The sequence below is a fragment of the Balaenoptera physalus genome, assembly GCF_965194825.1.
Source record: "Balaenoptera physalus genome assembly, chromosome: 16".
NCBI classification, from domain to species: domain Eukaryota; kingdom Metazoa; phylum Chordata; class Mammalia; order Artiodactyla; family Balaenopteridae; genus Balaenoptera; species Balaenoptera physalus.
Genome location: NC_138898.1, coordinates 9,744,273 through 9,765,908, shown reverse-complemented (window position 1 = coordinate 9,765,908; position 21,636 = coordinate 9,744,273). Strand labels below are relative to the sequence as shown.

Sequence of the window (21,636 nt, the reverse complement as noted above, 5' to 3'; positions counted from 1 at the left end):
AGGGCATGGTGGCAGACAAAGCTAGTTGCTGGCCCAATATCTGTTCCACTCCCCTCTTCTTGCAAACAGAATCCCAGTTCTGCCCTAGCAGCAATGTACCCAGACCCAAGCGATGCTCCTGATCATTGCCTACGGGGCACTAGTGGTATTTTATGTGAGAAGGTTCTCCAATGTGCAGGGCTACCCTACAGGTCAAAGGATCAGCAGCCATCTCCTATCCCAACTAAAAGGTAGTTGTACTTCCCAGTCATTATGAAAAGTAATGCCCCCACTATTCCAACCCCTTACCCCATTATGAGAACCACTAGTCTAAATAATCTTGGTCCACTACATACTTGGGAAACCCTCCAGCACAGTGCTGGAGGAGCTTCTGGGAAAAGTGTGGCTTTCGTGATAAAAAGGGATCTGACATGGTTAACACTGTCCACCTCTTCTTCTGGCCTTGAATGCAGATGTGATGCCAGGACCTTCTGCAGCCATGCTGTAACCATGAGATAAATGCTAAGATCTCTACAAAAGCTTACTTCACTGATCCCCTGAATCAACCCTGGAATCAAGCAATTCTAGACTTCTCATTAGGCCAGTATAGTTCAGTTTTGTTACTTGCAACCAAAATTCATTCCTAACTGACAGAGGCGTTATTTCACAATAGTAATAATACAAAGAGTTAATACTGTATTAACATTTGCAAAGCACTTACCACAGTCCTGGCACTATATTAGAAAGTGCTATATAAATGTTTGTTAAATAAAGAAATACAATTAATAAGTCTCTAACTAATATGACTACCTTAATTTTTATTTTTAAAAATTTCTTTGCCTTATTACAAGGAAACTCATGTTTATAACAGAAAATTTGGAAGAGACGAAGCAAGGAGGGCAATCACTCACAATCTTTCCACCCATGCGTACCTTGAACATTACAAAATATTTTCTTCCATTCATTTTCAGTTAAACATTGTTTAAGATCCTAGTGCACTGTAAATTAATCTTTTTCCCACATGCTATCGCACAACCATTGTGCTATATCACTAAAATCTCTATAAAATAATTATTTAATGACAACACATTATTCCATGTTTTCCAAGCCTCATGATTTCTCAGTAGCTATAAGGTTTGTATATTATTCCCAATTTTCCCCAGTCTAAACAGTACGAGAACTACCTTTGTACACATATGGTTGGCATCCATGCATCACAATCTTTTTGGAAAATTTATAAAATATTTGCTTTACGTCCAATTTCCCCCTTCCAACCAAGACAAGACATCTCTGTGCAGAAATACAATTTGGTTGACTTGCTATGAAGAGATCCTCTGGGCTGAGCATGGTAATGTTTTTTGTTTTTTGTTTTTTTAATTAATTTATTTATTTTTGACTGTGTTGGGTCTTCGTTTCTGTGCGAGGGCTTTCTCCAGCTGTGGTGAGTGGGGGTCTCTCACGGTCGCGGCCTCTCCTGTTGCGGAGCACAGGCTCCAGACGCGCAGGCTCAGTAGTTGTGGCTCACGGGCTTAGTTGCTCCGCGGCATGTGGGATCTTCCCAGACCAGGGCTCGAACCCGTGTTCCCTGCATTGGCAGGCAGATTCTTAACCACTGCGCCACCAGGGAAGCCCCATGGTAATGTTTTATAAGCCATCTTGCAAACAACGAAAGGAATGGATGGAAGGAATGGACACTTTTCTTCTCCTCTGGAACACTGCCTTCCTGTAGCTACTAAGGTGCCCAAGCTGAGAGGAAGACAAGGAACCAAGAGATGTAGTGATTGCATCGCTGAGGATTCCTTAATGATCAAATAGGACTGATACCCAAGAAGAAATGGGGAGAAGTTTCTGCTTCATACGATGGTTGATGGTTATGAGGATTAAATGAGATGGTGTTTGTAAAAGGCCAGCACAGGGATCCCCTCCCCCAGCATGTCACCTGGTGGGGTTATTACTGAGGTGCCCTATTTGAGTTTGAAAGTATCCCCTCTGAAAATCTGTATTAATTGAGACCCAGTAACAAACAATGGGCACAATTTGTGCGTATCACCAACAAAAAGAATTCCTTTATCTTTGCAAAGTTCTCCAAACCTGTCTCCGCATCAGAATAAGGGGGCAGGGCGGGGGGCGTTGTTTAAATATGGCCACGTGTGAGCCCCACTTCGGAGATACTGAGTCACAATGGTGGTGGGCTGAATGCGGGCTGAGGTTTAGGGACATCTGCACTTTTCACAAGTTATGCATGGAATACACAGCCAAGTTTGGGAAACAATGTCTCCAAAATTGTAAACAGTAACAGCTAACAAGCTAAGCGCTTACTAGGTGCCAGGGGTTCTCAAACTTTATGTGCATCAGAATCGCCCAGGATAAGGCCGCCCTCCTCCCCTCAAGCCCATCCCTCCACCTGATGGGTGGGGCACAGAGAGCTTTTTTTTTTCTTTCTTTTTTTTTTCAATAAGCGCTCGAGCTCCCAGGTGGCTGGTTTGCTCTCAGTCCCTGGTCCACACTTTGGGAAACAATGCTCCGGGCGAAACCATGGGCTTGAAAAAGGCTGTCCTCAACAAGAAAATTAAAATGAACCCTAAACTCAAAACGACCACGGCCCCGTTCCCCATTCAGATCTCCACCTTTAATGTGGAAAAGGCTTTGCAGTAAGCCGGCAGACCTCGTGAAAGTCCCCGAGCCTCAGACTTCCAGAATTTGGGGCCGCCGAGACAGAAGTTTCCCCATCAGCGTTGCCGCGGTTACCCCAAATCTACCTCCAAACTCCGCCGGGGGGCGGGGAATGCCCCAAGGGGGTGACGACTGTCTGAACGGCATGCCCTCCCCCACCATTCCCTTCCAAGCGATCTCCGGAGGCTGGAGAGCGGCGCCCCCTCACGCCGGCTTGGGCCCCCCCCCCCAGCCCTCTCCGGCGCCTCCCGGACGGCGCGCCCGCCGCGGTCCCCGAGACGCCGGTTCCGGGCCGTCACCCTGATTTCGGGGCCCCGGGCCTGCTAGCTGCGTCGCAGACGTGCTTGGGCCCGGGCCCCGGAGCGCGCACTGGGCCCCGGAGCGCGCGCTGCGCCCGGAAAAGCACTTACTTTGCACCGAGCCCGGGAAGCTGTCGCCCTCGCTGCTCGCGTTCATGGCCGCAGACTGGGAGGTTCCCGGCCGGCCGGGGTGCCAGGGTAGGGGGGCGCGGGTCTACATGGTGCAAGGACTTTTCCTTTTATTTTTCCACACCCCCCAGCCTTCCTTCTCCCAACTCTGCGAGGCGGGGAGGACGGATGTAAAGCAAGCTCCACTTCCGCTGCCTAGAGGGCGCTGGCCGGGCTCGGCCGCCCCAACCTGCCTTTGCATCAGCGGCTCCCGGGGGAAGCAGCGGGCCAATCCCGATGCCCGGGCCGCGAGGCCCTGCACCCGCGTATTCCCCCGGGAGTCGGATGGCGCACACGCGTCTCCGCGGGTTGGGCGACCACGGGCGGAGAGGGATGCGCACCCCGGGCTGCGGCAGCCGGCGCCCCGCTCACACCCCTGCGGTCTGGGCCGGCGCGTTTGGCCTCCCCGGCTCTGGCGCCTTTGCACCTGCAGCCCTGGGCGTCTGGTCCCCACTGTGGCCGGGCAGCCGTGTCGCCCCGGGTCGCCCGGGTGGTTTGCAGAGAGGACCGAGTCGGGCTGCAGTTGGGTGGGTGCGCGGGGCGCCGCGGGCTTGAGGTGAACCCCGGCTGAGCGTCAGCGCCCGGCAAATCAGCAGAGCGCTGGGCGGGTCCCCTGCCCAGCTAATGAAATAAAGAGGACCGTGATCACGTGCCTGAGTAACAACTGGGATCAATCAATGTAAGCCCCCTGCTCCGGGGGTCTGCCAACTTTTTTGTGCATCACTGTCACCTGGAGAGCTTGTTAGGACGGAGACTGCTGGGCCCACCCCAGAGTTTCTGACTCAGTGCGCCTAGGGTGAGGCCCGAGGATGAGCATTTCTAAGTTATAAGGTGAAGTTCCTGCTATTGGTGGACGCTGCTTTCCCTGATCTGACCGGTTGCCTGACTTCATCTCTTTACTACTCTCTCCTTCCCTCAGGCGCAGCCCCAAGCGCTCTCCAGCCTCAAGGCTTTTGTGCTTACCGTTCCCTCTGTATCCACCTGCCACCTTCCATAACCCCTTCAGGTCCTGATTTCAAATTCCCATCCTTAGAGAGGCCCTCCTTGGCTAGCCCATTCTAATCCTGCAGTCCCTCCTCCACCACCCAGTGGCTCCCTGTTTCCTTCCGGTCTGCTTTATCTTAGAATTTATCACATCTAACATTGTATATCTGGAATATCTCTATCTGTATTTATCTATCAATCCATCAGTCTATCTGTATATCTGTCTTTAGAGATAGATGACAATTTACTTGTTTATTACCTGTTTTCCCTTGCCCCTTACATTAAATAAATCCTAATGAACATGGGATTAAAAATAAAAATCTCTTTGCCTCAGTGGGCACTCCAATCTGGACTTGGAATATCACATGGTAGCGCTTGGCTAGGTCTGAGAAGCCGCTCCTTTGGATGAAGCCTGACTTCTCCAGTTTACCCCAGTCTCCACTCCTCCTTATTACTTCTTGATATCAAGACTGAGTATCAGTTCCCCTAGATCATTGCCCTTGTGCTGCATGTATTTGAGTTTTTACATTCAAATAAAATGTATTTATACAAAATTTCCAACATGTTTCTGATAGAAAAAGGGGTTTACCCCCCCTATGGTTTAAATATTCCTTTTGACTAAAAATCTCTACCAAGGAATTACCTGTATTACCTGTGCTATGTCATGTAATCCTCAGAACAACACAGAGATAGACACTATCGTACTAGTTTATAGATGTAGAAACTGAGCCTCTTAAAGGTTAAATAAATTTCCTCCAGTCAAAAGGCCAATAAAGGACCAGCTCAGTTAAGAATACTTGAGGGCAAGTATCAGAAACTGTAGAAGTACAGAGATTTGCATATGCTTCAAAGTCAATCAATTAGAATTATATCCTTCATTAAATGATTCCTGGCAGGAGATTTCCAGATACTTTCTTCAATTATTAAGAAAATACACAATATTTTTAAAATTCCGGTAATATTAATCATAACAAGAATAATGAGGCCATAGTCACTAGGTTAATTGTCATAAGTCTTGTGAGCAAAGATATCCTTCTCTTAACAAAATCATTTGTAATTTCAAGTGATCAAAAAATTTTTTGATAGTAGACATTTTAACAAATTTAGTTTCCTATGGCAACCATGCACAATAGACTAAAATTTAAGTTCTTGAGACAGAAACTTTTATTTTCTTCCTTGTTGTACACCAGCGTCTATAACAGTGCCTGGTATCTAAAAAGTGATGGATGGGTGGGTGATTAGTATCACGGTTACTTTGGAAGATAACTATTAAAGCAAACCTTTGACTATTACAGAAGAGCATTTTTCCCTTTTCAGTAAACAGAGAGACAAAAGTGTGGTACAATGACAGAATCTAGAAAAATTATAGATTCCATTTAAGTTGTGTGGTAACTGGTATGCAAATACCTTTTTAGTCTCCTTTATTTTCCCAGACAAAGGCTAACGAGAATGGCTAGCTTTGCATTTTTCAGAAGTACTTGTGTCAGCAACCTCTCCACTCAGTTTCCTCAAAAGTGCTACAGGAAATTTTGGCCTAAAGTTTCACCTGTAAATTTAACCGAGGCTGGTGAGCTGGCCCTGAGTCTGTTGCCCTTTGATCCGTTCCTTGCCACTCCTCTCAGCTCTGCATGTCAGGGGAGCTGACCCCTGTAATTTCCAGGTTCCTGGGGCTTCTAGCTTCCTGTTGGGTTTGCCTAATGGGTGGAAGGGAGAAACCAGAGTATTTCTCCCCCACTCTCCCTATCTGGGTGGCAGTGGCTGTGTCTCTGCTATGGCCCCAGATCCCAGAAGGGCCCACTGTGGCCTCAGCTTCTGGCAGGTGACTGGTTCCTGGTGTCTGAAAATATGTCCTCCTCCCTTGGTCCCCAGCCTTCTCCCTGGGGAGCAGGGGTAGTGACTTCCAGCCATTACTAATCTCTGGTTGCCTAACCATTCCCATTTGGCCTTTCAGCCCTTTCATCACCTGTGAATCAGTTCCTGACATCAACTTTACTTAAATCCTCAGAGTTGCTTTCTCTTTCTGGTTGGGCTCTGGTTTAAGGTTTAGATTAAGGTTTGTGGGGCTTATAATTTTCTTCTTGCTTTTCTGGACGCGGCAGGTGATTCTTAACTGGAGAGGGCCTTAGAGTCTCCAAGGGAACTTGCTGAGAACACACAAGCTCAGGCACCACCCAGATGCATTGGAATAGAATCTTGGGGCGTGGGCTCCAGGCATGTAGCATGGACACACGTCGTGGATGACACCAGCAAGCCCCTCCTGACCTTTTCACTGAAACCTGATCTGAAATCTTGGAGCAGACCAGGGGAAAATTTTTTATATTCCAAAATTGATTCACTAACAATATTTAACAACTGTGTGCAGTCCTTACATAAACATGAAGGTCAATAAAGAAACACTTGAAAGTTAGATAAGTGCTAAAACCTGCTGTAATAGGATATAATCAAGACTCAACCTGTCAGGCATTAAGTGGTGATTATACAACCAATTATTTTGATGAGAGCTGGCTTTGAGTCTTGCCTGGCATCTAACTGAGGGTGGCACACCTGTGTTTTAATAGTATATTCACTTAGATAATTTCATACGAGCAAGCATACACATGCTCGATTTTTTCACTCTTTTATATAGTTAATATCTTAACATGAAAACACTCAAACAGTATAAAAAGGTATACAGTGAGAAGTGGGCGCCCCTTCAACCTCTCACAGCCCCCCAGTTTCCTTTCCAGGAAGTAGTCACTATTACCAGCTTCTGGGGTGTTCTTCAGAAAGGTATCTGTATATCCATCCATTTCTTTTTCTTCCAAATAATACCGTAATGCAAACAACACTCTACGGCCTGCTTTTTTTTTTGCATAACAATGTATTTTGGAAAATATTGCTTACAAGTGGATCTAGATTTGCCTCATTGCTTTAGGAAGAGTTCAGGTTTCCATTGTGTATATACATATACTAAAATTTACTTAAACATTCCCTGTTAATGAACATTTAGTTTGTTTTTTTGTTACCACAGACAAAGCTGCAATGAATATATATCTGTATCTATGCCTGTACAGAAGAGAGTATATCTGTAGGATACATTCCTAAAATAGAATTGCTAGGTCAATGGTTATGTGCATTTAAAGTTTTGATGCTTTCCAATGGCACTTAGAACTCCCATCAATAACTTGTTAGGACACCTCTTTCCTACATCCTAACTCACACAGTGTTATCAAGTTTCTGATCTTTGTCAATCTGGTGGGTAAAAAAAAAAATGCTATGTTGTAAATTTAACTTGCATTTCTCTAATTATGATACAGTTCTGAATTTAAGAAACAAAACAAAACAAAACGAAACAAACTCCTAACACCTATCTGCAACAAAACAGAACAATGTAGTTACAAAATGCGTAATTATTGTTTCAGTAGAAGTTCAAATATAATGCATAGATGGCAAAGAAGACACTTTGTTCCAAAGTCTGAACGTCAAAGAGCTAATGTGACAGTTCATGTGAACTTGCGGGGGTCCCCCTTGTGTTAAAAGTTAGCATGTAATGCTTTGGCCTGTGTGTTTTCAAGTAGTTTTAATATGTTAAAGATAAAATTCAAATCAGATATTTGCTGAGCTTTTGAAACACCCTCAGTGACCCTATGGTTTGAAAACCACTGCTGTAATTCTCATTTTACAGAATGGGAAACTGAGGTCCTTCCCTTGTGGGAATCCAAAGCTGCTGGTGGAAATTTGAAAATATTTATTTATTTTTTTACCTTTTTGAATACTTTTTAATATCTTTTTTTCTTGGAATAGTTTAAGACTCACAAGAATTTGCAAAAACAGTACAGAGTTCTCACATTACCTTCTCCCCACCCCAGTGATAACATCATATTCTTTTTGTCTTGCCAAAAAAATCTTGAAATGTTCGTTACTTTTAAATGCTTTTGACCCATCCAAGTTCACAGCCAATTCAGAAGGTAGTCATGTCACAATTGTATTGATAATCCAGATTTTCATTAAAGTGTCCCAGTAAGTATTTTAGTTAGGCTACACTTGCTAACAAAATCAATAGTCCCCAAAATACAAAGGCCCAAAGTCATAGAAACTAATTTCTCATTCCCCATTCTAAGATAGGTGTTGCTGTCAGTGGAAGGGGGTCTCCCTGAAGGAGATGTGGACCTTCTAGAGTGGGAGTGGGGCAAGTTTTGATGGATGGATAGCTGTCTGCCACAGAAAAGGTTCTCTACTTTTTCTCAGATGATGTATCACCCAGGAGATATGTAGACCTAGGTTTTAATTCAGTGTATTATTATTTAGCTAACTTTATTGGACTTTTTTGTTTGGTCTTCCTAGTATCCTTTTCTTACTTCTGATAACAGGATTGCTTCTTTCCATGACTTCCTTTGAGAAAGGTTACCCTTACTCCACAGAATGTTAATCGCAGCCCCCCAGCCCAAAGGTCACAAAGGTGGTCATGTGATGCAGACCAAGCCAGCATCTCCTACCATACTGAATTATCTGAAGCTCATCCAAGTTTCTGTACCATATAGGTTCTATTCTGTTTCCCATCTGAAATTCTGTTTCTCACTTTATGTACCAGGATCATATCTCCTTATTTAATCTGAGCTCAAGGTCCCCTTCTACGGAACCTCTTTCAGGATCTCCTAGGTCGATTTAGGAGCCTCTCCTTAGATCCCTCTGTGTGGCCATATTCTAGCACTTACCACAGTGTTTTGTAACCACTGGTTAACTTGTTGGCCTGTTTCAGTTAGGATGCCTTTGGCTGCCAACATCTTACATAGAGTTTTTCTCAGTTATGCCTCAAGGCATAGATAACGTCAGTCCTCTCAGTAGATGGACAGGAGTGGGTTTACTGGAGCTGCCGGACTGGTTACATTGGTCAGGACTAGCTTTTGTCTCGGGCTGTGTCCAGCCTCCTTCTAAGGTATACATGAAAATACTCATTTCCTTTCACTAGTAATTAGTCTACCAGTGGACGTGTATGGTGTGATTTATAATGAGAAATATGTGTTTGGTTTTCCACTTTTCTTGGCATGGAGCTCCTAAAACCCCTTGGAATTTCCTAAGAGACGAGAGTGGATGAAAGTGTCTTTTTTTTTTTTTTTTTTTAAATTTTATTTATTTATTTATTTATTTTTGGCTGCGTTGGGTCTTTGTTGCTGTGTGCGGGCTTTCTCTAGTTGCAGTGAGCAGGGGCTACTCTTCGTTGCAGTGCACAGGCTTCTCATTGCGGTGGCTTCTCTTGTTGCCAAGCATGGGCTCTAGGCACGTAGGCTTCACTACTTGTGGCACATGGGCTCAGTAGCTGTGGCACACGGGCTTAGTAGCTCCGCCGCATGTGGTATCTACCTGCACCAGGGCTCGAACCCATAACCCCTACATTGGCAGGTGGATTCTTCGCTATTGCGCCAGCAGCGAAGCCCAAAACATACACTATTTTTATAACAAACTTTCAGAAATTTCCAATACTAACGTTTTATTTAAAGGCTCTAACAGCAAGCATATCCTTTCCTGTCACTGGTAAATGTTGGAATTTCTTGTGATAGTGCAAATGGCTTTCAAGTCCAATCAGACTTAAAGGTGAAATATCGTATATTTTACAATAATGATGAACTACCACCAGCAGAACACAGAGGTGTGGTTCAAGCAATCACTTGCTGGTAGCCTGCATCCACTAAACAGGCACAACTGAGGACGCAGTGAAGTAACCAACTTATATAAAGACAGAGATCAGGACCACTGCGTACCTGGAAATGGACCAGCTAGGAGATCTGGCCAGACCCCCAACCAACCCCATGCTGGTCGGCTTGGGCACCATGTTCCTTGGGCATCTGGAACACAAGCTCCTCCAGCAGCTCCAGGACGTCTTGGCCACTGTTCATAGCAGTGAGCTCTGCAGCTGACGTGGACGTCCAGCTGGTGGAGCACCTTCTGGACCACATTCAGCACATCCTGCACCGTCCCAGCTGCTCAATGGAGGACCACAATGAAGACATGGTGCTTCCTGGTGTGGAGGGTCCATAGCTTTAGTATTTGTCAGTTTTCTTTTGTTAATGAAATCCAAATTTGAACTGGCTTTAGACAAAGAAGGGAATTACTGACTTCCGCTTCAAGGATGGTATTATCAGGAATGGCTTTCTCTCTCTCTCTCTCTCTCTCTCTCTCTCTCTCTCTCTCTCTCGGGCCTTATATATATAAAAAAAAATATTTCATCAAGTTAAATTTTTAAGTTTAGTTTTAATTTTTATCTGTTATAAAGGCACATATTTTAAAGAGTTAAATAATTCTGCAAGGCTTGTTATGAACGAGAGTGATCTCCCCACCCCTATTTCCCAGGCCCCGAAGGAATTACAGTGTAATTATGTTTAGACAAATATTCAGTGGTCATAGTTACACCATAGGGTATTCTGATTACTTTTCCTGTTCTGCACACCTTTTTGTTTTCATTAGAGTTAATAATTTTCCTTTTCTGCTTGTCTGCTTACTTTTCCGTGTATTAATTCATCTGAATTAGTCACCACCAGTTGTGTAAATCTCTTCTCAATGTATTCAAACACTTTACAACTTCTATCGATTTTATCTTCTGAAGAAGTTTCTTCAATGTGGATTGGAGCAGCTAAAGAGCTATTGTTTTAAGATGTTGTCTTCACCATCATCCTGGGAATTTCTTATGTTTCTTCCTTATGGCAGATCCCCTGGTTTTATAGATCTTATGTCTTCACCTCTTGGTTTATTCCCTAACTTCTCCTTTTTGTGTGTGTGTGTGTAGTAGATTCCTGTGACAAAGTATAAGGAAGGTACATTTTAAGATCTGTGTATCTTCACACTTTATTGATTTGAGTTTAAAATTCTAGGCTACGTAGACTATTACTCAGCAGCGAAAAGGAACAAATGATAGCTACTTGTAAAAACTTGGGTGAATCCCAAAACATTAGGTTGAATGAGGGAAGCCAGTCTCAAAATGTTCCTTACTGTAGGATTTCATTTATATGACATTCTGTAAAAGACAAAATGATAGAGTGATGGAGAACAGATCAATCATTGCCAGGGTTTAAGGGTGAGGGGAAGCTTTGAGTACAAATGGGCCACACCAGGGAAATTTTGGGGGTGATGGAAATATTCAGTATCCTGATTGTGGTGGTGGTCACCCAAATCTATACACATGTTAAAATTCATAGAACTGTACACTGATAGAAAAAAGTCATTACCTGTATTATAAAACAAAAATGAAAGAAACATCCTAGGTTATAATTCTAGTTGATTCTTGGTGTTTGAGTTAGTTGTGTCCTACAGTCACCATGACTACCAAATTAGCAAAAACCGAACAACTGCTTCTAGAGGAGATACAGAGTTGGGTTCCTTTGAGTCCCTGGTCATGACATTTTCATCAACACATCAATACATAACTTTATGTGTGTTTCTGTTGAAAGACAGCTTATTTAATATGTATTGTTTATTCATTAGCGTTGAACTCTCTGCCAACAGAGCTCGTAGTTATGCCTGAGCAAAGCTTACCTACCACACCGATGTTCTCCACAAGGCTCATGGCAGGCTTCTTGTACTTAGAGCACTAGATAGCAATTCAGCACTAGGCTTGGAGGCTGTTTTAAACAGTTTGAAATCACTAACAAAAAGCACACACAAAAAATGTGGCCCTAAATAGCCTGTGAAGAGGCCACTTGCTTAGGTATGAGATCTGAAACAAGAAGGTAGAGCATTGCCCTGGTTGGCCTCAGCTGGAAATGCATGCTTCATGTGACTCAATTTTTTTGGCTGCTCTGCACGTCTTTGAATGACCCCCAAAGCTTCTCAAGTATTGATTTTGGTGATAAAAATAAATTGTAACGAGTTGATAAATTCCAAATACTGAATCCGCTAATAATGAGGATCAACTATAATTGTCCCTCGGAAGTTTGAAGGCCTTGCTCCACTGTCCTTGAGTTTACCATGTTGTTGAGGATATGTCTGATGCCATTCTGATTGTTGTACTTTTAGATGCAAACTTCGTATTTTTTTCCACTAGCTTCTACCTTTCCTTGTCCCTTTGTAATCTGAATTTTAATGATGATATTTATTGGTTGGGTCTATTTCCACCCATTGCATGGATCCCTACTGTCTAATAACTCATGTCCTCTGGTTCTGGGAATTTTATTGGATTTTTTTTTTTCATCCCGTCTGTTTCCTCTGTTCTCTTCCTAGAACTCCCAGTATTTGGCATTGGAACTCCTCCACTGGTCCTCTCCTTTTCTTAATTATCATTTCTCTCCAAGTTCCATGTCTTGTTATTATTATTATTTTTTTGCTCTGCTTTCTGCTTCAACTGTGTCATCCAAGCTTTCAACTTAGTTTTTCATTTCTGTGCTCATATTTTTAATTTCCCAGAACTCTTCCTTGTTATCTGAATTAAAAAAAAATGACCTCTGATTCTTATTTTGTGGCTGCAGTATTTTCTCTTATCGATGATGTTACTGTTTTAGGGAGAGAGAGTTTTGCTTTCCTCCGTGTGGGCTGCCTTTGGCTGTTTGGTTCTTTTAGCCTGTGTCTTTCAGTTTTCCTCAAAGGTCTCGTACTCCTTGGCTGTCCAATTGTCTTCTAGAAAGAGGCAGCCTGAGCATTGCTGTGGAGTGACCTTGCTGGGCTGTGTCATTGCCCATCACCCACCTCCCTACACTCACATATCAGTATCTTTAGGTTTTCTTCTTTATGGGCAAAATTTCCAGGGAATTCTTGTCCACTCACCTGCCTGGAGGAGTTCAGCCTTCTTGCCTGGTCTTGGAAAGGGTGGGGAGGAAGGCCGGGGTCTCAGCAATCAGAATGTCACCTTTCCCCTGTCCCCTCTATTTTCAGTTTAGTCCCTGTCCAGAGAACTTCTTTCTCTTTTATCCTCTCAAAGGCACAAAGTCCAGTCATTTAACCAGGTTTGAAGGGAGTCAGATGCCCAGCATGTGGCATGGGGGAGGGGAGAATGGGGATCGGACTCTTTCTCAGATTTTCGCGCACTCTTCCTATTTTTGGTCACACTTTCACCTCCAGCTTGCAGAGGTATCTGGTGCCACTAATTCCTGAGCATCTCCAGGGCTCCGCAGGATACACGGACTCCTTTCTGGCCTTTCCCACTGCCGGCTCAGGATTTGGCTTTCCTGGATCTGCTGATTCAGTTACCACTTGTTCACTGCATTCTCAGTGTTGCAAGAGAATTCTCAGAAAAGCTAAAATCATGACTCTCATACTGGTAGAAAAGTGAACACACTTTAAAGATTTTAAGATTTTAAAGGGTGGGGGGAGAGTGTGACTACCAAGGGGCAGCATGAGGGTCTTTTTTGGACAGTGATGGAACTGTTCAGTATCCCGATTGTGGTGGTGCTTACACAAATCTATACGTGGGTTAAAATATGTAGATCTGTACATTTAAAGGAAAAAGATCAAGTTATCTGTATTGTAAACTAAAACAAATTTTAAATGTATTAATTAATGAAAAATTTAAGGAAAGGCTTTACCCTTGGAAAGGTATATAATCTGAACCCCTAGAACTGGGCTCTGTAGAGGTGAGATTTGAGGTTCAGCGAGGGAGTGTGTGTGTCAATGGAGTTCTACAGGCCCCTCCTTTTCTGACACCGTATTAGGGGCAAGTTGGTTTCAAATTTCCTGTCTCTCCTCCTGTGTAGTCAGAGTAATGCTCTCCCCTTCCCGAGATGTTCAAGTCCTTATTCCTGGAAACCATGGACCGGTTACCTTACTTGGCAAAAAGGACTTTGCAGATGTGATTAAATGAAGGATCTTGAGTTGGGGAGATGACCCTGGATTGTCTGGGTGGGTCCAGTGTAACCACAGGGGTCCGTATAAAAAGGAGGCAGGAGGAGGTGTGGTGATAGAAGAAGAGGTCAGAGAAAGAGAGAGATTCGGAGACGCTACACTGCTGGATTTGAAGACGGAGACAGGGGCCACGAGCCCAGGAAAGCAGGCAGCCTCTAGAAGCCGGAAAAGACCAGGAAACGGATTCCCCAATGAGCCTTCAGAAGGAATGCAGCCCTGCCGACACCTTGGTTCTAGGACTTCTGACCTCCAGAACTGTAAGCTAATAAGCCACTTAGTGTTTTAAAGTCACTAAATTGTGGTGATTTGTTATAGCAGCTTTAGGAAGCCAATACACCTCTTTTCACACATTCATTCAATATCTCTGGTCTGTGAATGTGTCTGTTCTTCGGATCCTCCTTTGAACTGGTTCTAACACCTGCACAAGGAACCAGACCTGCTAACACCTTGAATTTAGCCCAGTGAGACTGAGTTTGGACTTCTGACCTCCATGACTGTAAGATGGTACATTTGTGTTGTTTCAAGCCACTAAGTTTGTGGTAATTTGGTACAGCAGCAAGAGGAAACTTCTCTCTGCTTTGGGACACAAAGGGAATTTTAGTGCCTGTGCCTCAGATGAAAAGGTTGGTGTGGAGAAGTGCTTGAAAAACTCACTAACATAATAACTCAAAATGAAGCCTGCAGCCTGAATTAAAGTAAGCTTTTATTATATCAGGATCACTTATGTGGTTTTCAAAATGCATTCAAATCCCCAAGCTCCTATTAATGTAACAGAAATTCAACTAAAATTATGAGAAACAAAGATCATGTTGGGTCAGCATTTCTGTTTGACCACAGTACATAAAAGGTTCTTGAGACCTCCTGTAGTCATAGGAAATAAAGTTGGTGTTAATGAGGCCACGTCCAGGAGGTGTCAGAGACAGAAGAAAGTTATACAGTGATGGTTACTGACTTTAATCTCTTTTACCACATTGCAAAGAGGACTCGATGGTTGAAACATCACAACTGACTTCCTTTTTGATTTTTACCAGAGATTTCATTGTCTGCTTTGTTTTTTTGTTGGCGGGGATGTGACCTTTTTTTCCAAAAAACTTATTCAGCACTTCAAGGTGTCATTACTCTTTAGTCTTGTGTCCTAGCATATTTGGCTCAAGTTAAAAAAAAGAAAAGGATGATTTTGGTGTGTACACTTGGCTGACCGGGCCTAGAGTTAAAAGGAGAAAGAAAAGTGAGCAGAATTGATCAAGAAGATTTCAATAAGGTCTCATAACAGCTCATTTCTGGCACAAGTTGCACATTTTTTTTTTTTTCTTCAAGGCTTCCCACCTGGGAAATGCTTAAAGAGACACACAAATAACTTAGTTTAGGGCCCAGCTTCTGTTGTGGGTTGAACTGTGTACCCTCCAAAATTTATGTTGGTTGAGCCCCCCAGGGAGCTCTGGGGGCATGCTGCTCATGCCCTGCTACTGTCTTGGTCAGCGTGGGCTGCTGTAACAAACATGCCCTAGACTGGGGGGCTTCAACAACATGAATTTGTCTCTTACACTTTTAGAGTTTGGGAAGTTCAAGATCAAGATGACGGCCAATTCAGTTTCTGGTGAGAGCTCTCTTCCTGGTTTGCAAATAGCTGCCTTCTTACTGTATTCTCACATGGCAGAGAGAGACACACAGAAAAAGAGAAACGGGAAGACACAAACATTCAGTCCACAGCACCTGTCTAGATCTGTTCTGTTCAATATGGCAGCCCCCTAGCCACATGTGGCCGCTGAGCCCTAGAAATGTTGTCTAGTCCAAATTGAAATGTAAGTGTGAAATACACACTAGATTTTGAACACTCAGTACCAAAAAAAAGAATGTGAAATACCTCATTAGTAATTTTTAATATTGGTTACATGTTGAAATGATATATTTTTACTGTAATGGGTTAAATGAAATGCATAATTAAAATTATTTCTACCTTGGGGCTTCCCTGGTGGCGCAGTGGTTAAGAATCCGCCTGCCAGTGCAGGACACACGGGTTCGAGCCCTGGCCCGGGAAGATCCCACATGCCAAGGAGCAACTCAGCCCTTGCGCCACAACTACTGAGCCTGCGCTCTAGAGCCCGCGAGCCTCAACTACTGACGCCTGCGTGCCTAGAGCCCGTGCTCCACAACAAGAGAAGCCACCGCAACGAGAAGCCCGCGCACCGCAACAAAGAGTAGCCCCGGCTCGCGGCATGTAGAGAAAGCCCGCGCGCGGCAACAAAGACCCAAGGCACCCAAAAAACAAAAAAAAAAATTATTTCTACCTGTTTATTTGTGCTTTTGGGAAAAGTAGCTACTAGAAAAATTTTGAATGACACAGGAGGACGGCATTATATTTCTATTGGATGAACCTGGTTTATACCCTTGCGCCTATTGGTCATTAGTTAAAGGCTTGGTTAAGGCATTTCTAGCTCTGCCTGATCCCAGGCAAAACTGCCTTTGGCAGCTTGAAGTGGACAAAAAACCCACGTGCAGGGCTACCGGAAGTAGGTACAAGTTGAGAGTCCGTGTGCAGGAAAACGGGAAAGGGGTGCTCAGAGACATTGTATCTGTTACATCTGAACACCATCTGTTCTAGTCTGTGTAGTACTTATACAATGACTTAGTTTTATTTTCATTTATAAGAACTTTTTTTTTTAATAAGAACTTTTAAAACAAATGTTCATCATAAGTAATACTACTGTGGCGTCTCAGGCTTGGCACGCTAGTCATATTTCTATGATAAATTAAACACAGAACAATTAAAATAGAATCATATTTATCTCCTGTCCCACTGACGGTGCAAATTTTGGAACATTCTGGCAAAAACTAAGTTTGTTAATCTTCAGCAAAGGAATTCTGTAGAAAGAATAGTCAATCATTCTCTGATATGTGTAATTATGACTTTCCTACTCTTCGATTTTATGAAGCCATTTGAATTCCTCCAATGTGTTACTTTGACACTTAATGCAATGTTTATGCAACAATCATAAAAGTTAATTGTCTTCCTTCTTAAAACTATTTAAAATCCTCATCCTTGGTCTGCCTTATTGACATGTGCACATTAAAGTATGATTACGTGACAATAATAATTTTACAACAATGAATAAATGTCAAATTAATTATGTTAAAACAGTAATTTGTCTGCTTCCTTCCTAATATGTATAATTATTTGGGGGAAGTGTGCAGGAAATATTAAGGATATTGTCAGAGCTGAGGTTCAACCTCTGAAGTGATGTTTACTTTTTCTTCTGAAATGTATTATTTGGGAGTTTCCTTTTTGTCCACATCTGTTACGTGGTGGTCCATAAGTTTCAGGGAAATTCCAGACTATCTTAGATTTCAAACCAGTGGCTAGGAGGTGTCAATGGCCACATCACCAGAACTTTCTGTTCATGAAAACTTATTTTTTTGGTGGGAGAGGGGGCAGGGTTTTTGTCTGTCATGATAAGGATTGTACCATCTTCTAATTTTGTTTGTTTGCCAGGATATCTATGCAGCTAAAAATGGAAAGCACATGTGCTTCTTTTCATTCTTTAAATATTACCTTAAATGTATATCCTCAAATAATCCTTCCTAATTTAGGCTTCACAATTTTGGTAGTATTCTTTGCCATCATCTAAGATGATACAAAGAGATGAACTGAATCTCTCTCTCTTTTTGTAATTATACTTAGTTTATAATTTTTCATGTGTGTATTTCCATAGTGCTCCTTAATTGGAGATGTATTTGGTGAAAAGCATCGTGGATGTAAATGGGGGCTCTGGCAGACTGAGGTTTAGCTCCCACAATCCTCTCTACTGTGATATGGTATTGATAGCACTGCAAAATTTCTTACTAGAAATTACCAGAGCCCAGAGACCTCAGACTGTTCTCAGGGCACCTCCCTAATCCTTGGATGGTTTGAAGCCTGCCTCCCTTTTTGGGGGGCCAGCTCACCTCCAGTCTTCTGGGTGTGTTTTGGGCAAGCCCCTCCTCTCTCTCCCACACTAGGACCTGCCTCTGAGTACTGAGCCCTTTCTCTTTTCCTGTCTTCATCCTCCTCCTTCCCCCCCTCCTCCACTCACATTGCCCTTTCTAAAAGCCGGAGCTGGGACTAGGGTGAATGAGTCTTGCAAGTGGAGGGATACATCCTGTCCTTATTTAATTTTTAAATATTTGTTCATCATGGATTTTTGGGATTAATTTTAAAAAATATTGCATTAAAATGTTATTTATCTTGATTACTGAGCTTTTTGGTGCCTCCTTAAATTCTTTTCCTGAGGTGAATGCCTCACTTGCCTCACCCTAAACTCGGCCCTGCTCCTGAGCTCTTTCCTGATAAATTGAAGTAAATGCAGCACAGTCTTAACAATTCTTGATAATCCTTGAATTTGGATAATGAGTATATGGGGCGTCATACTACTGTGTATGTTTGAATTTTTTCAATACAAAATACAACTTTACGAATATAATACAAATAGATGTGTAATAGAGAAAGCTTTGTTGTATTGCTTTACATATATATATTATATATATAAATATAAGAATTATAACATTTTTCTGATATTAAAAATACTACATTTGTATTGTAAAAATTTGGAAAATATTTTTGCAAGTATAATGAAAAAGATTAAATCCCACCTTTCAGAGGACCACTGATAATGTTTTTATGTATTGCTCTCCCATCTTTGGCCTTTGTGTGTGTGTGTGTGTGTCTGTATGCATGCGTGGGTGTGTGTGTTTGTGTGTATGTATAAGATATCAGCCAGAGGCAGATGAAGACATCAATTAGAAAGGCCCACTGGCATGGGGGTTTGGGGCTTCAACATTTGGGATCATATTTTATAATATATGCAATTGGCACCTTCTATTTTTGCTTACTATGTCATTAAACATTCATAAAATGATTAAAAATAACTTCTTCTATGTCTAATTCTGATCATAAAAGGGATATATGTTAATTTTAGAAAACTCTATGTTTGTATGTGAATGTGCACTTCCAAAGTATATACTATACACATTGTTGAATTATATCTTTTTATGGAACAAGAAATCATGAATATTTTTCCAGGTCAGTAATATTCCACGATATTTAATGGCTACCTGGTATTCTGTCAGATGAATATAGATTAATGTGTTGGTTAAGAACACAGGTTGTGGCATCTTATCCATCTGTTCTGATCCCTCCTCTACTCCTCACTAGCTGCGGATCTTGGGCAAGTTATGGAACAGCTCATGTCTCTGTTTTTTTTCCCTATAAAAGTAGAAAGAAACAGTGTATATCTCATATGATTGTTACAAGAGTACATGGCAGAAGGTCCATTAAACCCTTGGAACAATGCCTAGCATATTTCAATGCCTAGTATATTATAATCAATAAAGGTAAGATAATAACAATAATGATAACAATAATAATAATAAAATCATCTAATCCTCTCTGACCAGATATATAGGTTGTTTCCTGCTCTTTGCTTTTTAAAGTAGTGCTGTTAGCATCAACCCTTTTCTTAGGCTAAATTTCTAGAAGTTAAAACATTGGATTCAAGAGCACAAATGTTTGTGAAGTTCATGCTATGTAACGCTGAGGTGCCTTCTATAAATTTGTGCCAACTTCTGTTCCTACCATCCACTGAAATACTTTAAATACCCTTTTTGCCAAGTTAGATATTATTATTATATTAGTTTACATTTCTTTCATTAGATATTCATGCTTTTTCCTTCCCTAGTCCCTGTTACTCACACCTGTTTTAATATTATCCCCTTATACCTCACATAAATGACATATTTTTCATTCTTTGCTGAACCAGGGTATAGACAAAATGAGTGTTGTTTAAAGCAATATGGGGTCTTTTGTTTAAAAAGAGTAATATGGACACAAGTAAAGAGTGAATGTGTTTCTCTCACATCCTGCTCACTACAATAACTATTAACAGGTTTTTTGGTATCCTCTGGACCCTTTAAATAATCATTTGAAAAATAATACAGTGAGCAAATAATATATTTTTGTTATAAAAATGCAAGCAATGTTCAAATATATCTATGAATGCTTATTTTAAAATGACATCTTACTATTCTTACTGAATGCAGAATGCTTTTTGTCTTCAACTCTGTGTCACGGATAAAATTCCACACTGGTATAAGCAGATCTGCTCAATTTTTCAAAGCATCTGCAAAGCATTCTATATCCCGATTATATGACTCTAATTAAAATTTATTAGTCATTCCCTATTGATGGACAGTTGTCTCCAATTTGTTAATATTATATTTTGGTTAATTCAACATCTTTGTACCTACATTTTTGCTTATTTGATTATGGATAAATATCTCAATGTTCAATTGTTGCGGTGATTTTTAAAAAATGCTAATGCAGTCAGCAAGCAAAGATAGATAAGCTAAGATCTGAGAAAATACAGTTGTAATCCCTCTTTCCCCCGCCAGCGGTTGTCTGAGGTATTCCAACATAAATAATACATGTGCTTAATTAAAACAAAACAAAATAAGTCATTTCCACCCAAATTTCAGTTTTAAATTCTTATTTACAAACATTAATTTTGTCTTGTTTTTTCCAGCCTTTGCTGTGAAGTTTAATTTTTAACTGTAACCTAAACCATCTTTAAAACAAATCATTTATTCCAAAGGTTTGCAATGTCATAATTGCCTGGTTATTTGGATGATGGACGTGTCATATCTGAAAACAAACTAGTTATCGTGTGAAATTTATTTCAACATGCATTACCTAAACCACCAAAGATGAGAACACTGCATGGATAAATATGATAAAAAATATGATGGATTCAGAAGCACAATGCTCAGGTTTAGTATTTAGTCATTTTTATTATATTGTTGGGTAAAAAATGTAAAAGAAGACCAGCAGAGGGACTGTTAATGCATCTTAGAATTTTTGCCTGTTCTCTTGCCTGGGAAGGAGGTAATTCTAGCCTGTAAGCTCTTGAATGCTTTACAAGTAATAGAAACCAAGTGGGAAAAGCATGTTCTATGTTTTAGTGCTGACATCCTCATAGGAAAAAAAATTAAAGATTCAGAACACTTGGCTGTGATTCAGTACCTAAACACTTCCTGGTGTTTTTCAGAATTCCCTGGAGACCCATAAATGCTTCTGTGCTGGAGGTACCCACTATCGCTGCACACTTAGGCCAGTTTATCAAACTAACGAGCTCAAGAGTGATGCTATTTCCAGGTTCAACTCCATGAGGGAGGGACAGAGAGAAAACAAAACCAAAATTCAGACAGAAGAGTAATCCTAAGGGCCAGACTGACAAGAAATTTATTAATTCATACACACCAAAATCTTACCCAGTGTAATATTCTTGGTGGAGATTTTACTCTACAAATCTTATGCTATTCCTCCAGTCCAAGCATTACAGATAAAGCACTGTGGTGTTTACACTGGGTGATGTTTATTGATAAAGACAGTACTGTACAGCTTTTTCCACTAGCATAATATTTTCAAATAACTGTGAAATGTATAGAATGTATTTTTCTCTTGTTAGCTGCCTAATGCCTTGAAAAAAAATTAACAGAAGGGGAAGGAGGTCCTAAAATTCATTTAGAGGAACTTTTTCTTTGACTTGGAATTTGAATGATGGGTAAAATTGGGGGAAAATAGTGAGTTTCTGTGTAATTTGTGTCATCGGAACAACCACTGTATTAGAACATGAGATACAGTATCAATAGATAATAGAAAATGGAACTTATATGAATGTGTACTTTTTTTTTAAACATC

The 21,636-nt window shown here is 41.5% G+C and overlaps 1 protein-coding gene across 4 annotated transcripts in view; it reads right to left on the bottom strand.

The window, feature by feature from the left end:
- The window catches only part of ZFP64 (ZFP64 zinc finger protein), a 75,578-nt gene extending 71,906 nt beyond the window's left edge, over positions 1-3,672 (bottom strand). Inside the window, exon 1 of one of the 4 annotated variants that reach the window (XM_082428384.1) lies at positions 3,063-3,672. In XM_082428384.1, coding sequence (XP_082284510.1) covers positions 3,063-3,108 — 46 coding nt within the window. In that variant the 5' untranslated portion in view covers positions 3,109-3,672. The remainder of the gene's footprint in view (positions 1-3,062) is intronic. The other 3 variants (XM_082428383.1, XM_082428382.1, XM_082428381.1) reach the window with 3 other exon arrangements.
- Positions 3,673-21,636: the final 17,964 nt, after the last annotated feature.